This window comes from Crocodylus siamensis, chromosome 2 (assembly GCF_052110815.1).
Source record: "Crocodylus siamensis isolate JL-2025a chromosome 2, ASM5211081v1, whole genome shotgun sequence".
NCBI classification, from domain to species: domain Eukaryota; kingdom Metazoa; phylum Chordata; order Crocodylia; family Crocodylidae; genus Crocodylus; species Crocodylus siamensis.
The window spans coordinates 159,134,302-159,157,454 of record NC_143396.1 but is presented as its reverse complement, the minus strand read 5'-3'; the positions used below and the strand labels follow the sequence as shown (position 1 = coordinate 159,157,454).

The 23,153-nt window shown below is 45.5% G+C and overlaps 1 protein-coding gene across 1 annotated transcript in view; it reads right to left on the bottom strand.

The window, feature by feature from the left end:
- Window positions 1-2,368: 2,368 nt before the first annotated feature.
- The window catches only part of BTC (betacellulin), a 39,581-nt gene continuing 18,796 nt past the window's right edge, over window positions 2,369-23,153 (bottom strand). The window contains exons 3-6 of the mRNA XM_090031929.1: window positions 18,583-18,700; window positions 12,243-12,389; window positions 9,029-9,136; window positions 2,369-8,074 (exon numbers count right to left, since the gene is read on the bottom strand). Of these exons, the coding sequence (XP_089888055.1) occupies window positions 9,031-9,136; window positions 12,243-12,389; window positions 18,583-18,700 (371 nt within the window). The 3' untranslated portion in view covers window positions 2,369-8,074; window positions 9,029-9,030. The remainder of the gene's footprint in view (window positions 8,075-9,028; window positions 9,137-12,242; window positions 12,390-18,582; window positions 18,701-23,153) is intronic.

Genomic DNA, 23,153 nt, shown 5'->3' with positions numbered 1-23,153 from the left:
TGTTGCAAATCAGTCACTCAGGTAGAGTCTACACATCATATAGCAATGTTACTACAGCACCATGCTTTAGTACTTCCAAAAGGAAGTACTAAAGCATGGTGCATGGTTAGATTTTACTGCTACAGTGCTATACCAGGGAAGGATGCTGCTACAGTGAAGTAGCTGGTGATCACGTGTAGACCCGCTTGATTGCTACATCGCTGTAGCACACCATACCGTGGCATAGTTGCTACATTCCCATAGGGCAATGTGTAGACATGCCTTCAGGGTTGTTTATTATCACACTGATAGCAACTGAAATGGATTATTCTGTATTTCATGAGTGTGCTGTGAATTAAGTTATAGTATGTGCATGCTTCAGGTAAATGTATAACCTTGTTCAATCCTGAAGCAATGCACTTAGAGTATGCCAGACATTATGCAGTAAGAGAGATAAAATTGGTTGCAAATTCCCATGAAACACGGCAACATGAGCACTGTCATCATCGCTAGCCAGAGTGATACAGTAACGAAGAAAAGATTTCCCCAAAAGGGATCACAGGCCAACCAGCTGAAGCTGATCCAAGTCTCATGGGGATTCCTGTTAGCACTGCAGTTGTGCTAATAGGAAAATGCTACCTGTACACAACATTGCCAGCAATGGGGCCCACTGCCAAAGTTAGACCAGCAAGTGAAAACAACAGAAGCCGTGTACAGGACTAATTCATGGCATAATGCAGAGGTTCCCAAACTTTTTCTTATTGCATACCCCCTTCCAGACTTAGCAGCTGTCCACATATGCCCACCAACATGTGTTTTATATTTTAACCCCTTAAATGCCAATTATTATTATACTGGAAATTAAATCCACCATTGCACAATTTCTCCTCAATTACTTCTGGGGTACACGTATCAGTTTGGGAACCCCTGGCCTGATCCAGTTAGTGAAACTGTGCCGGCTAAACCTAGGTAATATTTTTTTCAGCCAAAACCTCCTTTCCTCCCAATGTAAAAGTGCAGATTTGGAGAAACATAAGCGTTATGAGAATTTACCTCAATTTCAAAGCAGGGGGGTAAAAAAAAAAAAAAAAAAATCCAAAACTTTTGGGGAATAAAAATGATACATTTTCATTCAAAACCATTGTTTAAAAATGTATTTTTAAATAAATGTGTAAACTTAAGACTCTAGTGGAAATTCCTTCCAAAAACCAGGCCGGAAGGGTCTTTCTTCATTAGAAGTAACCTCTTACTCAGGTGTTGCCCTACTCCCAATTCCACAAAGGCACCATTCACCTGAGTACGTTAGTGCATTCATCCTAGGTGGACTAGCCTAGCAGGGGTTATAAAGTTAGAATTCAGACCGTCCTTTCACTTAGGCCAATATCCTACCCTCTTTGCAGCAAGGATGCAAACTATCACTTGACTGCAGACAAACAATCCTCCTGTGCCTAATAAGATGGTTAGCTTGGAATCAAATGATAGTTCCATCAGACTCAAAGTGAGGTTTGTTTTCATGGTAATTTTTTTTTTTTTTTTTTTTTTTAAAAGTATCACTTCTTCACACAGCTGTTTTCAACACACGTACTTCCATTTGGCCAACTGGGCTGCATGTAGACAAAACGAGGGGCATGTGTACATGACACTTTAAAGAGGGTTAAATGTTTTTGCACCACTTTAATAGTGTTGATGTTTGCATGTGTCGGTAGCATATTGCACAGTAATTCCAGCCACTGTCGCAAATTTGAGTGTAATGCACCTTAAGTGACTTGGGGTGCAGTTTACTGCCCTATAACCATAGAGCGAAGCACCCAGGCTCTATATAGCAGCCTGGGAAGGCAGGCTCCACACAAGGTCTTTTTTCCACCACCCCTGGAGCCTGCCTGCCTGAGCTGCATGGGGGCCTGGTCCTTCCCTCTGCGGCTGCATTGCCCCCCCCCGGACCACCTGAGCCTACTGCCTGTGGGCAGATGCTGCCAGGGGAAGGGGGCCACTGCTGCTGCAGAGGGAGACACCAACTCTTTCCCCCCACCACCACTCCACAGCCCAGGGACCACTCTGCCAGCTCACCCTCCCCTCTCCACTGCCAGACAGGCAGGTAAATTCATGTGTGCACGACACGGGGGTTTAAAGGGCGAAACTGAAGTGGCAATTTAAAAATAAATAAATAAATAAAATAAGACGCACCACTTCCATTTAGGGATCCTGTTTCATCTACACACGTATATGTAGAGACAGAATCTTTTAAAAATATTTCCTTGGCTCTAAACTTTTAGCTTAGGATACAGCTTATGTGGACACCTGTCTCACTGCTCTTAATTCTGGAGACAGTAAATTAGTTTAAAAAAAACAACAACAACAACAAACACACACACACACTAAGGTTGGCAGAATCTCAGCCTGCTGAAGTTCAGCAAAACTTTATTAAACTCTTTTCCAAGAAGGAAAAATGATCTAACAAGAAAAATTTAGAATGGAGTACTTAAATCTGCACCTCCCAGTGGCTTTACTCCTGGTTATTCTTTGGACTGGCCTGCTCAAGTATTATGAAATAGGTATTATGACAACACTGGTTCCTCCACCAGAACAAACAGTTGGACACAAAGAAAGAGAAGCCTTGCTTAATAAAGATGCTAGGGGATTTCCAAAAATGCCCACAAACTCAAGCTTGCAAATGAGGCAGCAGCTCTTCTAGAACATCTTGTTTGTACAGAAGTAATCAGATCAGATTTTTGCATTTAACAGAAAGCCAAAAGCTGCTTTGGAAGTTGGATTCCAGAGCAGATTTCTTGAGCTCACATATTTGGCCCCAAAAGCAATAGTTTTCTGGATTTTCAGAAACAAGACTGTTTTAGGAATGCTGTTAGGTCACTAACTGATCAGACAGTGTCACAGCTCCATATGCAAACAATATTAATTAGGTGTTACATGATTGTGATACAGGCAGGTTTATTTAAAGAGTCCCAGAATAGTTCTTCCCTTAAAAAAAAAAAAAAAAAAAAAAAAAAAGGGCACACTCTTAAACATCACATTGTTCAGTTACAGATCCTTTAGCCAGGTCTCCAGAGTTGATTATACTCCACAACCATGCCCTCAAGCATGCCACCAGGCTCCAGATGAGCAGCTTCATACTCTGGGAACAGTATGGACACATTCACCTAGCACTTCAGAAAAGTTAATCAGCCCTGCTGAGTGACAGTGCCAAGCAGTCCACCTGCAGCACCACAGATGCAGGTGGACCACTTTAGGAGTATCATAGCACGGTGGAGGACAATGCTCCGTAGACAAGTAATTTTACTGTGTAGACACAGCCTCAATTATTTTCCAAGGACTTTTGAGCATCTCTGTTGCAATCTAATGTAGCCATTAAAAAACAAAACTGAATCATAATAATAATAAAAATATTTAAGAACTGGGAGCAATTAGTAACACTCTTGCATAATAGGTTACTGCAATACTCATTAACTTGGCGTAGACCATTACTTACATGTCAATAATACTAGTTACCACATGTAGCGACATTTCAAGCAGACTGCAGAGACGAGCAAATCCAAAATGCTCAACAGACTTCAATTACATTTACCTGTTAAAATAATTTATAATACTGTACTTGCAGCTTTATTTTCTTTATATAAAGATGCTAAGCCAGCCACACAGATCAACTCTGCTCCTTCCATTGCAGCTTGATACTGACAAGAAAGTAAAAAAGTAAAAAAGAAACCATTACAAGACATTTTTGTATAGGAATAGGCCCTAAATAATACCCCTCCCCACACACCCACTAAGCAGTTAACACTTTCAGTACTGATCTGAAGTTTTATTTGCAGCGGTGTTCTCTTCGCAGCACTGAGTGCGATTTCCTTCCTCTGTAAGGCTCAAGAATATGAATGAGACTTTCAGAAAGATGCAATGCACTTTTATGATCTAAATGTCAGCCACAATTACTCAGACAGAACACAAAACATTTAGTTACAACAGATCAGGTTGCAAGATAAAAAAAACTATCATATATTGGATGAAGTACTATTGAGCAGAGAGCTTACTTAGAACAGGCTTCAGCAGGGACTTTCCAAGTAAGGAGTACAAAGTCTCCTCCACTGTAAACAATTCCAGTACTCTTGCTTACCACTGTATTTTAAGTATCTGACCTATTCCATTGATCCTTAAGGCATATCTACACACATATTTTCCTACCTGCACACATGCATTTCTGGCACACAGAATGCAAACAAATGTTAATATCACATGCTTCACTAGTTGGATCACTATCCAATTGAGCCTTGGCTGCTGAAATGTAATGCCCATCTAAATTTGAGCTCATTCAGACTCCCAATGACCACACCACAAGCACAGAGGTCATCTTCTGAACCTGGATCAAAAGGATGGAAGCCCAAAAGCTTTCCTTCAGCCAGGAAACTTTAAGTGAATGTTGCATTGCTGAATCAGGCTGAAAACCTGTAGTAACAGGTATATAAACACTAAAGAAACAAGAAAACATTAGACAATGTCCAGGACACAGAAAAATTTCTTCCTTAGTCTTGACAATTATTGTAGCATTTTATCCACAGCTATCAGTGCACTTCACAAACATTTTTAATCTTATTTTACAGATGGGGACACCAAGACAGAAAGGTGAAGCAACTTGCCCAAGGTCATGCAACAGGTCAGTGGCAGAGCCAGAAATGGCTCAGGAGACCCCGATTCTCAGCCCTGCATTCAATCCATTAGACAAAGCTCCTTTCATTAAAGAAGTGGTTATCCCTGTACTGCTCCAACACCTGTTCTATCTTAAACCTGGACCCTGTCCATGGGGGCCCACAATAGCTTTTCCTGCTCTCCATCATAGCTCCTTGGCTTGTGGTAGCCTTCATCCACTGTATGCTAAACTCCACAGCAGGATTTGAAAAATTAGAAAGTAGCTTTTAAAATGGCAGAAAGACCCACAATATTCCTATCATGTGCCTCTACCTTCGGGGAGTTAGGGAGGAAGAAGGAAAGTAGTTGCTTCCCCTGTGTCCTAGCTGGGGTCAAACGTTTATGCTAGTACAGCAGTGTTCCTTGGGGGCACCTATCAAAGCATATTGAAACCCAAGAGACTAAAGTTTCTGTTTGTGGTACAGGTATATCATAATATCATCATAGTCCTTGGCTATGTTGACAGGGATCTTAATGGAAATTAAGGCCACCAGAGCCCTTCTTTAAGAAGCAACTCTTCAGTGCACATATGTCCTAGCATGATTTCTCTAAAAGAAGAATCACTGTAACACACAGATTAGACTAAGCCCTATTCGGTTCACAAGAAGACTGCATGGCCAAAGCAACTTTAGAGGTCTTTTAAGAGCAATGATACACATTCCACCCCCACTAATTCCACGGGAATTTTGTTGGGGTGGGAAGCAGATGCTAAGTGTCCTGGGTAGACATGGAGAGGCTGATCACTACAGCAAAAAGCCATCATGCCACCCCATCAGGCACCTAAGTGGTGCTTCACTTATATTTTTGCACATATGAACACACACCTCCTCTGCCAACCCCCCGGGGGGAAAAAAAAAAAAATCACCCTCCCCCACAAAATTGGGATGCTTGTTTTAAGGAAGGCAGGCATCTTCTCTGCTGGCAAAGAAACAAGTCTGGAGGCACTGTTCTTCCCATACAGGTGCCAAGATGGCAGAATCAAAGGTTAAAGCTTACACAGCCATAGCTATTGGCTGAGCCCTGTAGCTTATGTCTGAATCAGCGAGTTGCTGGTAATATCTCAATAAGGCTGGTGATGTGGGAACACCACCTTATTTATAGGCGCTTACATAAAAGAACCATGTACAATAAAGAACTTGCCACTGCCCTTGAAACGGTCTGGGGCCTAACTTCGCATGACAGAGTAAATCCTCAAGGAAACAGTGTCCAGGAAATGTGGCATACCAGGAGATATGTCTGGATGAAGCAGCTGGCACCAAAAACTTTGTGATGTCTCACTTCCTGGGCACTCTACATTCACAAGAGAATTTATTGTCACAGCCAGCCACAACTCGGGGTAGTGGGGGGGAAATCTTTCTTTCTACATTCTGCCCTCTTAAAAATAATGCGTGTTTTACTGGGGATATGTTGTAGGTGCATAGAATATGGTATTTTTATCTCAAGCAGCCGGTATAAGCTGAAAGTCTCCTACCAAGTGATCACACCACTTACTTTGAAAGCAAAAACAAAAACATCTTTTTTGCCTTAGACCTTACAGTGCTGCAACAGGGCTAAGTCCAACAGAAAAGACTCTTACTACGAAGAAGTCTTTAATTGGTGCACATTCTAGCTACACAGTATCACTGCACATTACTCAATACATGGGGAACTGCAGATGCGTCAAAAGTGCAAGTGTTTTTTTCATGTCATGGACATTCTGTGCGCCCACTGTTTATGCCTAAGGCTGCCCAACATCTCTCGCTATAAATCCTGTTTTCAGTGCCTTAGAAACGTATTTCCGAGTGTCTTTCTGGGCTGAAGCCTTTCCTACCGGGGTCTGCCCCAGGTTAGATTGACTCTTTTTAACCAAAGTTTGCCAAAAAACAGATTAGAAAAAAAAAGTCTTTTTTTTTTATTTTTGTTTTACTTACAAGTTAAGTATCTCCAATCTCAGCAGCGGGGCCTTTTTTTCCTTTTTTAATACCCAAGAAGTTTAAGCAAAGAGAGATTGAAATTAAGGCCAAGATTCTGCACTATCTTCCAATTTGAGGTACCAAACTGGAGACTGCCTAGGGATTAATTTTCTGAGAATTTCACATTACACAGCACTTTTTACATTCAGAACAGTTCTTATCAACCTCATTTGCACTTTTGAGCTCACAGCACTTCTACAAATCCAGTATGGAAGCCAGAAAATAAAGTATTACCCACATGGAAGTGTGAACATTTTGGCATAAGTGACTTATACCCAGCATTACCAAGGGATTCTGTGATACTAGCACGAGTAGGATTGAACTGAACTGACCAGGCCAGAATTTTAACATGTTTTAACCACAAGACTAACCCTTCTATTCCTCTAGTCCCTTGCCTCATTCACTACATGCATTTCAACTTCTGCAAAAAGAAACGCAGAAATCCCACAGACAACAGCCCACTTCCAGCAGGTTTGAATGAGGCAGGGGCCCTGTGGAAACAGTACTGCATGATTGATCAAACAGTAACTTCTATTTTAAACACCTGACATAAAATAAAACCCATTACCATACTGTTCTCATTATAAGCAGACTTCCTGCCCTCCAAAGAAACCATCTCTCTCATACTTGACTTGTATGCAGGCTCAATCTACAGCTTGCTCCTCTACAGTCTTGACTCTTGTCCTTGAAGTATTTTTTGCATACAATAAAATATACCAAGACAGGATTTTTTCAGTGCAGTTTATTTTAGTACATTTAGTGAATTTAACCCATTGGGTCTTTTGCTTGGTTATTTAATTCTCCTGTTGGATTTTGTAAAGGCAAAAGCAGGTTAAGAACTTTTCCCTAGAATAAAAGTCACAACTAGAAATAAAGCTGTTTTTCCTAAAACTGAACCAGAAAGTACAGGGTCAGTTTATATGCAAGGTGCACTTACAACTGGAAAAATACAATAGATTTAAAAAAAAAAAAATACACCAGTTATCCTGACAAATACTTTATAAAATTGGTTATGGTCAGGCAGTGTTAGGACTGATCTGGGCAGTTATATCATCTTAAGGCACTGTTTTTGATTGCTTTTGCATAATGTCAAGTAACCCTTTTCACCACAGCTCTCCATACAGATGATGCAGGGATTCAGTAGAATTCCTATTGTTTTACCAGAGCCCTTGCTTACTAGAGGAAGAGGTGCATTTAAAGCAAGTAAGAAATTTTAGAAAAGACTTTCAATGACCTTCATGCTTTTAAACCCCTGTGTTGTTTCGGGAACAAGCTCTCTCTGAAGAGGTTTGGCCCTCTCTTTTCAGGAGACCTAGCTACAAACACACACCCTGTGAATAAGCTTGTTTTCATTTATCTGCATTTATTGTTCAGGCTTCAGCCCTTCTGCCCTTTCCAGCGGAGCAAGACATTTTGCAGTTTGGAACCTGCCTGCAGGTGCCTTCAGTAACCTGTTGATGTTAAGAGAGAGAGAGAAAAAGACATTTAATTGCCCATTCCTATGACATGATTTCTAACCTGGCAAAAACTGAAGCAAGGTTGTCAACCCACTTCAGTCCATATGACCCCAGAGAGGAAGGTGGGATACCCAAGCAGAAAATACTACCTGGATTCCAAATACTGATAGGTTTCAGGAGAAAGCATTTGCAAACCTCCACCTCAGGACCAAGGCAGTTTGGGTTTGCACAGGCAGGGAGTGGGGGTGACTGGCAAAATCAGAGGAGCTGGCAGAGTATCCATGCTACATACCACTACCTCCCCCCATCTTGAGCAGCATCTCTATAGGTACCAATGGTGCTAGCTCTAGTTAACACCAACTGTGCACAAGATCTTTAGAACAGGGAATGAAGGCTTATATAACATGGAAAAACTCCGATTGGGGCAACAGCAGCAAACCATGACAGTAAGTATTTAACTGTCTTATATGGGATGCAATTCCAGTGGGGAGATCGGTAGCCAACGAAGACTCTAACTATGGTTTTCAGTGAAATTTAGCTGTATCCAAACCCCCACTGGCCACCTAACTCTTCCTTGCATATATAGAACACTTCAGCATGGCTGGCCCTGGACTTCCACAGAGCCTGGCTCACTGCTCCCCTTCCTTGGCACATTAATGTGGGTAGGAAGGCAAAACACCCTTTGACACAGCAAACATAGCTAAGAAACTCCTGTTATAAGCCTGAGGCAAGCCCCGCTTCTGTTTAAGCAAGTGTGCTGAAGCAGATGCATATCAGCTTCCTTGTCCCTTGGAGAGAATAATATTTTTCCTGTAACTATCTTGCAGCCTTGCAGGAAAAAGTGATTTGTTATGAAGCAGGCAGGAAAAAAGGACAAGGAAAACAGACCTGTTTGCTAGCAGGATCTAGCATATCTGGAGGGCAGCTCTGCTCTAAGGTACAACTTGCCTTTATGCAATGTCTGTCTCTAGAACATCCTCGTTTTTAGCAGATAAATTTTTGCCTAGCGTTTCCATTTCTTCCTCCTTCCTCCTCCTTCGCTGTTTCCGACAGTGACTTCAAAGAAAAAGAGAGACAGAAGTTAACTCAATCTAACTTGAGATTAACAATATTTCACTGGGTTAAGTCAGTCGAGCCATAAGTATTTATTTATTTTACAGCTACTAAGCCCTTTAGAAAGTGCAACAAACCCTCCAGGTCTTGGCTGCCTAGCATCTTCAGTTAACAGAAGTTCAAGGTAAATTCTCCAACCCCTGTAACTACCATTATTAAGATTCCAGGGACTTGAACGATGCCTTAAAAAGAGCTGCCATTCAGCAAGACTTCAAGACAGATGCCCTAGGTCTCTCTATAAACAGACCGGCGAGTGACTGGGCTGTTCAGGTCCCTGTCCCACATTATTTAGCTTTGTCCCTGGTTAGCTGCATACAGTACTTATAAAGCTTTAAAAAAAATGACACATTGAGTTGAGTATAACTAAAGAACCTTTAAATTGCTGTTAGCCAGCAGATTAAACCAGTTGGCAGAAGGGAAGTGCATAGGGGCTCACATGTCTAAAGTGTACTAGAATCTTTTACACCTTTGCTATACTATAGTAACCAGTTAGATTTTGATGATTTTATAAGAAAACCAATAAGCAGTTATCACAAAGACACCCTTGCAGGTATAGTCTATTTTATTAAGTTGGGATGTATACTAATCAGCCATCCCCTTATTGTTGAACCTCCCCATTTTCCTTGAAGATGCTTCACTTATCCTTCCGGTGTGAGCTGCAAGGGCCTTGAAACTCCTTGCTCATTATACTGATGGAAGCCTGGTCATGTTCCAGGCAGGGTAATGAAAGAGGAATCCAGATTAAGATTGCTTTAAATTTAGTTAATGAGCAGAAAGGGAAGTGGGGAGAGAGGCCTGCTGGTCCAAGACGTATGACAGCATCTCCTGCAGACAGGAGCTCTTATGTCAGGTACTGCTACCAGGGTGATCTGAGCACCAAGAACTTGAGTGTGGACACAAAAAGCCTACTTGGAAGTCAAGCACTGAGCCTGAACGATCTCAGTCATCCACTAAAGCCAGGCCCTGTACATCTATACAAGCTGCAAGTGATGGTGTCCCTCCTTCTTCAGGTGCCTGCTCTGGATGCTACCTGACCCAGAATACAGAACTACTCTTTACAGCATTCAAGAATTCATCAGACAGTATGGCAGGAAGGGAACATCCCCATTAGAAACAAGTGCATAAGCTCATTAAGCCTGAACCAACTTTTAGTAGTCTGCTTCATACAATGGCATCTTGTGCTCAACTGGTACTCCTCTGATATCAACCCTGCCTCTGCCCTCACTTCCCCCACCACCACAAAAAAAAAAAAAAAAAAAAAAAATTGGTCCTACATCAAAGTAAATGGCAGCAGAAACCCACCGAGAGAGCCTTTTCATTTGCAATGTGATGCTTCACTGTGGGAAGCTAAGCTCCCCGAGTAAGCTCTTTAGAGACTCCTCTCTAAGGAAAGGAGCTCCTGCAGATCTCCTTAGAGCAGGGGTTGTGAACCAGGTGTACACATACCCCCAGGGGTACTGAGAAAGGTCTTTGGGGGTATGCACAGGTGGGTGTGAAGATGGGCAAGAACAAAGCGCGCCCCAGGGCATGGCGGTGGTATCTCCCCTGCTGCATTGACCTCTTACCCAGGGAAAAGGGAGGGTCATGCCAGATGCCATTAGCCCCACAGCACACTGCAACACCTCCCTGCCCCTCACCCCAGTTCACTCTCTCGATTGGCCGCTGCCGTCAGCCAATAGCTGGCGGCAGGTGGCAGCCGCCACATGTGAGCTCTCCCCCCATTCAGCCCCCACTCCCAGCACTGCCGCTACACACACCCCAGGAGGGCATGGGGGCCGTGTGTCCCCAGATCCGTGCACACGCTCGGCCAGGCTCTTCCCAGAGGGGGGTGGGCTGGACTGGGGCTGGAGGGGCTACAGTTAATTCTGGAGTGACTGCAGTATCCCCACAGTCTCCTCCCAGCACTGCTTGCACCCACCCCAAGCATAGCCTGGCCCACCCCCTCACTGGGAAGAGAGAGCCCTGTATTGCCCTAGCCCGTCCCGCATGTAGATCTGGGGGCACGTGCTCCCCCCTCCCCCCACACGCCCTCCTGGAGTGTACGTGGCTCAGTCCCAGGCTCTGCCTGGCTGTTCAGCGCCTGTCCCTGCCCCACTCCTTCCCTCACTGTGACTGGCCTACAGGAGCAGGGCTATGGAGGAGGGGGCTGCAGCCACTCCAGAATTCGCCATAGCCCCCCAACCCCGCTCCCAGTGCCTCTGCTGCCTGCCCCAATCACAGCCTGGTCCAGCCCCCGCTGGGAAGAGCCCAATGCTGCTCTGGCTGCAGGCCACCCTGCCCCACACAGATACAGGAGGCCCACATGCTCCCCACCCCACCATGCCCTCCCAGGGGCGTACATAGCAGCAGGAGGCATGCCCCCCACGCAGCTCAGTCCCCTACCCCAGCTAGGCAGCCTCTGCCCCAGCTCCACTCCCTCCCCATCACTGGGGCAGCCCAGCCTGCTCTGCCCTGCCCTGCATAGTTCCAGGGACACATACCCCTTCATGCCTTCCTGATGTTCACACGGCAGCAGGAGCCACCCCTTCCCCCATGACCCCTAGACGTGCTGCTTGCAGCTCCATCCTGCACCCCACCCCAGCTGTGCAGCCCCACTCCCTCCCACACCATGTGGATCTCAATCTGCCCCCACCCCCACACTTGAAAACAAGAAAAAGATCTAAAGGGGGTACAGGAGCTGAAACTGAGTCAACAGAAGGAGTACACTTATTAGAAAAGGTTGAAAATCCCTGCCTTAGAGAGTGAAGTGTTGCAAGGTGGAGATCCTTTTAGACTTTAGACAAATGCAGGGAGAGAATGGGAGTTGTCATAAAAGCATCCCTTGAGGCAAGCCCATCTACAAGTGGTCAACAGTAGTTCTTCAAGCTATGCCAGAAGTTCCCCTGAGCAGGACTCCTCTTGTAGAAACTCAATAAAAAAGAGCACAGGAGCAGTGACAAGGAGGTCCATCAAACGTTTAACTGTAGCTAGCACAACAGAGATGCAAAAGTTCCCACTGCTTTTGGGGACAGGAAAGCATATTTACTTTCAAGTAAAAAAGCATACTTACTGACTGCATGTGCATATGCAGATTACCAGCACAATCAGTGCCACCATGGCTGCAATGAGGCAAATTACGACAATCTGGCCCTTGTCACCTCTCAGATAAAATATGTCCACCCTCTCACATCTTGCTCCTGTGTAGCCTCTCTCACACCTGCAAAAGGAAGGGACAGGAAAAGCTCAGGACTCAGAGCTATAAGACATCCCTGAGACTACAGAAATATCAAATTAAGGGCCCAGACCTGCAAAAGCTGAAATATGACATTCAAATAGGACCTGCCTGTGTCTTGAACAGCTTATACCTACATAGTACCAGGATCAGAGTAGGGCGATAAAATATGCCTTAGCCACAGACTCACCCACCCCCAGCTCTTTGTCTGCTTTGGGGAAAAGATAACTTACCTTGCCCTTAGATAAAACAGCCGACTCCTGAGGCCAGTGAGTTCAGAAGCTTTTGCTCACCATTGGGCCTGGAATCAGGATCTGAACAGGATAAAACGGGTGTTCCCTCTCTCCTGAGGGACTACAGTTAAAAGGCTGTGCTACACTTAAACCTTATAGGCCCAAGCTACAAGGTATCAAGAGACAGAGATGGGCTGCAACAAGCCAGACAAGCCTTCAGATGAACCCTACCAAGAATTGGGTGCAGCTTTGCTCACAGCTGAGTTAAAGCTGATCATGGACTTTCAGAGCCTCAACCTTGCCCAGAGATACACAAAGGAGCAGGTGCTAGCAGGTTTCAGTATCCCCTCCCTGAGCACAGAGCCTACATCAACGATTTTATTTGAGCTTACATTAACCTGAAGCTGATCAGAAGCATCCAGGCCTGTAGGGTCAGGCATGGACCGTGTCACACTGGTGAGATTCAATGGGCACCACCTCATTGTTTCCGCAAGGAGGAACCACATGAAGCGTATTTGGTGCCAGCACCCATTGTACCACCAAACCAGGAGGGTGTAGGCCAGGGGTGGGAAAAATGTGGCCTGTGGACTGAATGAAGCCTGCCAAGCCATTCCATCTGGCCTGTGAAGCCACTAAAAAAAAATTTAGAAAAATTAATATTTACCTGCCCCTGGCTGCTTGTCATGCAGCCCTCAATGGCTTGCTAAAACTCAGTAAGCAGCCCTCCACTCAAAATAATTGCCCACCCCTGGTGTAGGCCCACCCTGAAATTCAAGCCCCATCGTGCATCAGATACCAAGTAGAGTCAACTCCCTCAAAAGGTGGAGTAAATGCATTCTGGGATACTGAGCATTGATGGTGTCTTAACAAGAAGCTGGCTACTAATGGGTGCCTTATACAAGTTTCACTGTATACCTATATTTCTCCAAAACTGCAACCATCTTGGAGGCACTTAACCTCTCTTGGCTAAACACACAGATGGCCCAGGATTCATGGGTTTGCACCTTGCTTCACTAAAAATCAGCAATGTCTATTATTTCCCTTGCGTAAAACACTGCCAGAAAGTGGAATAGCTAGGATTTAAATAAAGTTAAAGGCCTCCCTAGGTATCAACTAAAGCCAGATCCATGCTGCCTGGTCGGAAGAATGAATGGAATCTCTGGTATACAAGGTAAGAGAACTCTGACCACCCTGTGAACCCAAGGAAATGGGCTCCAAGACCTTCACCAACAAGGTCTTTGCTTTCCCCCCTTCCTTGGGTGTCATTTATGATAACAGGATCAAAGCTACCGTAACATTCCTCTTGCAAGTAACCTGCACCTTGCAGCCACACCCACACACAAGTGGAATTTCAGCAGGGCAACAGTTCAGTGAGAGTCTTATTGGAAAGTGCTTGTCAAAGGTGTGAACTGATACAGTACTGCCCTAACTGGTGTCACTGCAGTGGGACAACACTAAAGACTGTAAACAGTTGAGTTGGGGAGCAGGACCAGAGGGAGCAGGGTGCACTCGTGACACACACACACACACACACACCCCCTTACGTGGTGGGATTCATCCCACAACTGGGCAATTAGCATTAGTGGCTATAGGCTTTACAGGCGGGATAGAGAAGGAAGGAAAGGTGGGAGTGTGGCACTCTATGTCAAGGAGCAATACACATCCTCTGCCAGCACAATGGGGTCAGAGGAGGGGCAAGCTGAAGTGCTCTGGGTCAAGATACAAGGGGGCCATGGGGAGAAGGATCTAACGGTGGGGGTCTACTACAGACCCCCTCAACCAAGAGGAGGAGCTGGACCGGGAATTTTCAGGCCAGCTTGAAGAGGCACTTAAGGTGAAGGATGTAGTTGTCACGGCTGATTTAAATTACCCAGACATCTGCTGGGAGGAACAGCCAGCCAGGTCGGACCGTTCCAGGAGGTTCCTGGCCAAGATACAGGACCTCCACTTAATTCAGGAGGTGCACAGCCCCACCAGAGGAAATGCCCTGTTGGACCTGGTCCTGGCCACAGGGGACGACCTCGTAAGGGGCCTCCAGGTCCTTGACCACCTGGGTGATAGCGATCATCGCTAGCTGGAATTCATCATCCAGCGCAGGGTGTCAAAGGCCTGCAGCAAGGTGGTAGCCCTAGACTTCAAGAGGGACAACCACTAATCTCAACTCGTTGAAGGAGAGGCACTGGGGTTCTCGAGAGCAGGGGAGCTCAGTGCCCAAGCTGAGTGGTCGTTCCTTAAGGAGACGATACTCAGGGCCCAAGGGGTGACCATCCCAACAAGAAGCAAGGGGGGCAGGAGTGCCCAAAAGCCCCCCTGGCTCACCAAGGGTGTACGGAAATGCCTGATGCCAAAAAGTCGGTGTACACCCAATGGGAGCGGGGTGCTATCTCCAAAGAGCACCTCTGCTTGGGCCTATAGGGGGGCTGTCAGGAAAGCTAAGGCAGACATAAAGCTAGGACTAGAGTCAAAGATCAAAGATAATAAAAAGTCCTTTTTCAAATATATAGGGAGGATGAAGAAGGCACCAGGAAACATGGGGACCCTGCAAGATATGCTGGGCAATCTGGTGGTTGCGCCAGAGGAGAAAGCAGACCTCTTTAACCAATTCTTCACCTCCGTTTTCTTGTGCAGGGACCTGGACTTCCTCACCATGATGCAAGACGGACTCGAGGGGAACGCCTCCAGACCTCAGGTTGGGAAGGACCGGATAAGAGAGCTTCTGGAGGGGCTGGACATGTTCAAATCAGCAGGTCCAGATGCTCTCCACCCCAGGGCATTGAGGGAGCTAGCAGGGGTTATTGCAGGGCCCTTGGCACGGCTTTACAAGCGCTCGTGGTGTTTGGGCCAGATGGCAGATGTTTGAAAGATAGCCAGCGTGGTCCCCATCTTTAAAAAAGGGAGAAGGGAGGACCCAGGCAACTATAGGCCCATCAGTCTTACCTCAATCCTAGGGAAACTCTTGGAGAAGATCATCAAAGAGCACATGGGCCAGCTTCAGGGATGATGCTCAAGGGCAACCAGCACAGTTTCATTAGGGGCAGGTCATGTCAGACCAACCTGACTGCCTTTTATGATCAGATCACAAAAGCATTGGATGCAGGTGTCACCGTGGATGTAGTCTTTCTGGACTTCAGCAAGGCCTTTGACACCTCCCATCCCATCCTCATTAAAAAATTGGGTAACTGTGGCATTGATGCCAACAGTCAGATGGACTGCAGATTGGCTGAAGGGTCATACTCAGAGGGTGGTGGTGGTGGATGGGTCATATTTGACCCGGGGGGGAGTGGGCAGCGGAGTCCCCCAGGGCTCGGTCCTTGGGCCCGCGCCGTTCAATTTCTTTATCAGCGATTTGGACGACGAGGTGAAAAGCAACCTGTTTAAACTTGCTGATGATGCCAAAACGTGGGATGAGGTGAGCACACTAGTAGGGAGGGAAAGACTGCAGCAAGACCTGGATAAGTTATGGGTGGGCTAACAAAAACAGGATGCGTTTCAATACTGACAAGTACAGCGTGCTGCGCTTGGGCAGTAGTAACCAGCAGCACACTTATGGGAAACTCCCTTCTTGAGAGCACGGAGGCAGAAAGGGATCTCGGAGTCATTACTGACTCCAAGATGAACATGGGCCGACAATGTGAGATCACGGTTGGCAAGGCTAACCGGACCTCGTCGTGCATCTACAGGTGCACCTCTAGCAGGGCCAAGGAAGTGATCCTCCCCCTCTATGCAATGCTGATCAGGCCACAGCTGGAGTAGTGTCCAGTTCTGTGCGCCCCATTTCAGTAGGGATGTGGACAACATTAAGAGGGTCCAGAGGAGGGCTACCCGCATGATCTGGGGACAACAGGGCAGACCCCAAAATGAGAGACTGCAGGACCTGAACCTATTCAGCCTTCACAAGAGAAGGCTGAGGGGGGACCTGGTGACCATTTATAAACTCACTAGGGGGGACCAGAAGGGTTTGGGAGAGACCTCGTTTCTCCTAGTGCCCCCTGGCATAACAAGGAATAATGGCCATAAATTGTTGGAGAGCAGGTTTAGATTAGACATCCATAAGAACTACTTCACAGTTAGGGCAGCTAGGATCTGGAACCAACTTCCAAGGGAAGTGGTGCTGACTCCTACCCTGGGGGTCTTTAAGAAGAGGCTTGATGCCTACCTGGCTGCAGTCATTTGAGCCCAGTTTTTCTCCTGCCCAGGCAGGGGGTCAGACTTGAAGATCTACAAGGTCCCTTCCCACCCTACTTCTACAGTTGTTTTCTCCTCTCTCAACTTTCCCATGAAAAAGGAAAACACTTCATTAAAAACAGAGCATGCACTAGAAATGCTAAACTCCTGTTGCTAGATACAGACAGGTCATCAGATGTGGCCACACACTAAACTCATCCCCACATCTGGATATTGCAAAGTGGTCAGTCAAGCCTGCTGTTTGGGCTCATTCACATCAAGACCTTTCCTACCATTTGCTTCCTATTGTTTTGGTGGGGCTCCAAGGACATCAGAGATGGTGGAACCCATAATCAGGCAGGACTCTGGGGCTCGTATTGTGGTGTTACCCAGGCCACTTCTGAGCTGGGTTGGATGAACACAATGCTAACAACATCAGGTAACTATCTATGCTTGTGTTCCCATGGGTGGACTTGCAATGAGCATTAGAAAAAAAAGAGAACTAAAGTTCCTGTTTAAACACAGACTGGAGCTTTTTGCAGCATGGACTTGAACAGGACAGACATTTCAATCCATTTCTGGTTTGAAGACGACTTTCATTACGATTTACAAGGAAGGCTGAGGGTACATGATGGCAGCAACAAGTTTCTCATGGATACCAGCCCCACTGCCTCTCAGCACCCATGACAAAGAAGCCAGATTTCAGATGGCTTAAATCCATCATGGAGAAATAAAATCCTGTACACACATGACCACCCAGACTTAAGTACAGTTGGCATATTATGGACCATGTTGGCTTGGATAGGAAATAAATGGAAATGCCACGATGATTTGAACACCAGCGTATTTGCTGGTTCCTCCTGATCATTACAGCTTGTAATAGAAGTGGTCATTTAAGCTTTATCTTTGGAGCCACTGTTGTTGTTCCATAAGATCAAGATCAATTCTCCACCTTTTTTCCAGCTAATTATTGTAAATTTGGGGCGGGGCAGGGAGGAAGTGGATGGAGAACAGGCCACATGAAGCAACAGAACAAAATGAAATACATAATTCACTGCATATTACCCTGATACAGCCTCGGTCACTCCAGGTCAAAAAGCTAACCCTGGGCACCTCCATGGCAGAGGCAAATTAGAAGCTTTATTGGAGAACAGTTAGGAAGTGACAGGCTGACAAGAATTTAACAGCAGGCATTGACCAACCTATTGGGGGAAGCTTCAGTTAAACAATCTTCATGCTCTTCCCATAGCCACTTTTGGCAACTGAGGAGAGCTTTGCTTTTAATTTCAATACGAGCAAGACAGGGCTCCTTATACATATTTTTGATTCCACTTTAAAATTGGATTTTTGTGGACATGATCAGAACTCCAGTCCTGGAAAATGTAAAAGCCTTTTTCCTATTTACATCCTATTTACAAAAAGTTTCTCAGAAGAGTTCCCTTTCCCACTCCTGTTACCTGAGTAGCTCCATTTTACTGGAAAGCCCAAATAGTACTTAACATCCAAGGACTTGCTTACATATATTAAGCCAGCTTGGGAAAGGTTCCAGCCTTGAAATAGATTCAAGACTTTCACACTATCATGTTTCTGTTGGAGAGGCTGCGTCACCCTTTCAAAAAGTTTCTGACACTCTGAAACAGCCCCCAGTGCTACAAGTGAGCAGGGACAGAACGGATTGAGTTGGTTAGGGGGCAAATATGCCAATAGTTAAGTATTTCCACTTCTCCAGGCACAGCCAGTGCAATTTTATGCCCCTTCTCTCAGTTGGGAATTTTACTCACACGCAAGCTGGTGTCTGTTCTACCGTGACATAACGACATCTCCCTTTGATGCAGTAATGTTTGTACTCCTCAGGGCACTTGGAAAAATGTCCTCTCCGCCTCAGTTGTGTAATGTTACCTACAAAAACAAAAACCATTGTCAAGGGAATGTCAAGTTTAAGCTATGGTGATCAATTATGCTGACAAATATTTCAATTCTGCACCACTGGTAGCTAAATAAAGCAAGGAAGCAGCTAATCTTCCACTCTCTTGCCCATCTTTTTTTTAAAAAAGCAAACAAACACAATAAAAACTCAAAAGATAAATTTCCAGAATATCAGAGAGGCTTCAAATGAAGGAGTCAATTAAAATAGGCACATGGCTAACACTTTCACACTAAGCATCCACATCACTGAGAGAGGATTAAAAAAGATGAGTCGGAATGCTTGGCAACGGAAGAAGGCTTTGATACAGCAGGCATTATTGCCAACATGGTAAGATGGCATGAATTAATGGGATACTTCAGGGGTAACATCCTACATCCCATGGGCCAGACCTGGCTGACAGCTATTTTATCTGGCCCATAGAGCTGGAACGTTTCTACAGTGTTTCAGTGACAGAAGGTCTTCACCTGGGCAGCAAGGAGAAAAGTCACGTTGAAGCAGGAGACAGCAATGACAACTCCAAGAGTGACCTGTGGAGTCAGTGTAACACCCTTAAGCTCCACGACAGCAGTCCCCTGCTACAAAAAGTTGCCAAGGCCTGGGATACTTTTAATATTTGGCCATGGGTCAGAGGCAGGAGGCGAGGGTCAGGCTTTTATCAAAAGGACCCCACCAGAATGTTTCAGTGTCTATGGAGAAGACCACACAGTCACAGTAATTTCTGTAAGGATGCAAATTCCACATGGGAGGAATGTAAATGTGCTAGAGGGGTTATAGTGTCAGCTTCCAGGCCAGTCATGCAGTAATGATGGGTGACTTTACCTACAAATCAAACTGTTCAAGTGTCATTGAAACATTTCAAAGTAGTTCTTCATTTCAAGGGGTTCTATTTTGGACTGTCCGCCACTTTTTGAACATTTCAAAGGGTGCGTATGCACACAAGCGTTTAAAGAAGCATTCAAAATGTTTGAATTGTTCTATGTGTCCACACCCTAAGAAAACCCTTGACTCTGTCAAAGGGAGCAGGAAGCATGATCAGAAAGTTTAGGGAGGGAGGGAGTCAGTCCTGCTCCGCTGAGGAGCCCTGGAACACAGGAAAAAGTCTCTGGATCCTTGCAGCCTGTGACCATCAGGGGCCTCTCTTTCATATTAGTTAGTAAGTTTTTGATTGACATTAAACTCTGCCCCAAGGGACAAGTCCAAATGTTGGAGCATGGTGTTTAGCCCTGGCCTGAGAAGAAATAGGCCTGCAGTCATAACAGGGGAAAAAACACCTCTCAACACCTGCAATAACCACTTTGCAGAGATGATAATTCCAGCAAGCATGCAAGAGAAGCAGTCACCAGTGAAATCCTAATTAGCACAGGAATTGATTCAATAAATAATTAGAGTAGAGCCGAGCCACAAAATGGTAGACTAGCCACCATACAATTACGTTCAACAGCTTCTGTGAAGAAGCTATACCACTAGATAGTACTGACAAACCTTAGGGAAAAAAGGGCATTTAGAATAAATGATCTAGTCCAAAACTCCAAGAAGCAGCAGAAGGGATTAAAATCCTGGGATACAGGGTATTTACTAAGAAAATATTCATAGCCCAAAGCAAAGAACAAGAAAATAAAGAAAAAACTATGGTGATGTGACCAGATTTCTAGAGGTTATTCAAGCTAAGCAGAATAATGGAGAGCCAGCTGCAGAGAAGCTGAAAGGAAGGACAGAGTTATGACAGGGGGGGAAAACAAACAAGCAAACAAACAAACTACCAAATTTGAAAGCAGGATGGTCACAAGGGAATTGTTAGGATACTTGTGCGATACTCCTGCATTTCTACATGGCTAGAAACAAGTAATACTGGCTTAACCAGTAATTAGCCTTTCAGACGTACCCCCACACCACCCCCTCTACCTGGGACCTCTTAAGCATACTGACAGCCTTTTAAAAAAGCAGAACACTGGCTACCGTAGTTCCCCTGCTTTACCTGGAGGTTAGGGTGTTATGTCTGTGTTGTGTCAGCACTGATGGTAATCTTATCTAGAGGTTAGATTATAGATTTGTATGGGATGGTTTGGATAGGGATGATCCCATCTTAGGGGTTGAACTAGATGACCTCTGGAGGTAATCTTCCAGCCCTACTTCTCTACGATTGTATTGCAATATCGATTCCTGAACTCAGCTCTACGATGCCAGCCTTCACCCACTTTTCAGATACTTAGATGTAGCTTCTCCCATGCTTGGGAAGAGATTACTATAAACAAGTCACAAGGCAACTTCATTGTCCTCCTCCAAATCCCTCTTTGAATAAATAGCTCTCCTCCTTTATTGTGGACCTGAACAACAGCAGAGAGAACGAACTTGGCAATGATAGGCAGCTGATGTGCAGAGATCATGGTTTTCTGGTGGCCCCAGGTGTCTGTATGCATTTTGCCAAGTCATGTCTTGTTTTCACCAGTAAGCTCTCTCAGGTCAGGCTCATCTTTGTTGCAATACCTTGGCCTGACAGAATCTTACTCCATAAATCAGATCTCTTAGGTATTACTTCAGTAAAAACACTTGAAACCATGACCCATGACATAGCAGACACTAAGACATAGATGGACCCTTGGTTGCAGCAGGGTGGGCGAGTGGGTTTTTTCTGGCACATTTTACAACCTGATCAGAGAAGACTGCAATGGAATTCATTCCCACTCAAAGCCACACCAAGTGTCAGCCAAACAGCTGTCATACACATGAACAGATGTGCCCTTGGCTGTGGCACAGGACCTCTTGGAAGTTCCCATAACAGCACACAGAAACAGAATGTAATGCAAATTACATGCAAAAAGTGTTCAGTTGACAAGGCATTAACAAAATCAAGCCCTTCAAAAATAAAATTTCCCAGATGTTAAAGCCACAGCGATTGCTGAAATGACCAGAACATCCCTGCCAGGGTATGTCACTCCGATATACCCCGAATGTCCTGACATGAAGTTCTTCAGTGTGAGGAGGTTAAACCTGCACTGAGAAGAGTCACACCAGTTATCTCAGGGTCTATCTAACCTATGGGGCCTCTGCTGCTCTCACAGCCATTAGCAGAACCCCCTAGCATAGAGACTGGCTGGAGAAGCAGTTATGCCAGGGAAAACAGCACCACCTCCTGAACACCACGAGCTAAGCCAGGGGTGATCAACCTGCAGCCCAAGTGCCACAAGTGGCACAGGTGGCCTCTGTACGATGGAAGCAGAAAACAAGGAGGGAACAGGCAGCACAGTAGCAGATAGGGCAGGAAGCAGAAAGTAGAAGAGCAAATGAGGCAGAGAGCACAGGGAAGAAAACAAAAAGCAGAGCAGGAGATTGGGAAGGGAATCAGTGGCACTTGGCAGGCATGCCACAAATTTCGTTCTTCACTCTTCCCAAAAATGTTGACCTCCACTAAGCTAAATGGGAAAAAAGAAGCCTCTATTAGCACGATCATGTCCACACAGCAAGAGGGGCCTTGTTGAAAGAGCAATTCAGACAGCTTTTCTAGCAGAGCTCAAACTCAAAGCATCCACACCAGAAGGAAAGGTATACCAAATACATTACATTTGCAAGGCCACATTTTTCACTCGCTGTCAAACACTGTTTAGCTTCTGGCTTGCTTAGGCAGCAGGACGCAGTTTTTTAATGCTCCTCTCCACGTCAATGCCTCACAGTACTTGCCAAATAAGGAGCCTGGTCTCAATACCCAAGGAAACTACTGCATAAATCTTCTCCTACCAACATGATGACAGACCCACCAGTAATTTTAGGCCTGACAAAGAACAGTCACGTACCACAACCCTATGGGAGGCAGACTGTATTAACAGCCTGGTTAATGTGGCCCACTTTTTCCTTCTACTGCCCAAGCAAATGGTGCCATCCATGTATCAGCATCAGCACAGCCACAGCAAGGACCTAACAGTCACAGACTCCATTTACATTCAAATGGAACCTGAAGCCTAGCAAGCCTAAACTGTTTCCTATCCAAGTATGGTGCTCCCCAAGCCTGCTCCTGGGTTGGCAAGAAAAGGAGCAGGGAAGGGAACTCCACCCATCATCACTATTGCAGTTCCCAGCTGAGGCTAGCTCCACATGCAGCCTAGCTGGAGTGAGGCAGGAACAGCTCAGGAGCTCTCCATGCACCCAGGTCAGCCAGGAACAGGCAATGGCAGATAAGGAATGAGAGATGCCACAGAGCTTGGGGGGGCACCAAGAGCAGGTGGGAAAGGAAAGGGATTTTTACCCGATTTGAGACTTCAAATAGTGTCCCTGGCTGCTGCTCCCATGGCATGGTCTGCCTGCTGGGGGGGTGGGGAGAGGGGAAGGAAGAGCTGAGAGCATCTCTTCTCCCACTCCCTGCACATTTGGACATGTTCCTTAAAGTATGAACAAGTCCCAAGTGGTTCTAGGCAAGGATTTTTGTGGGTGCTA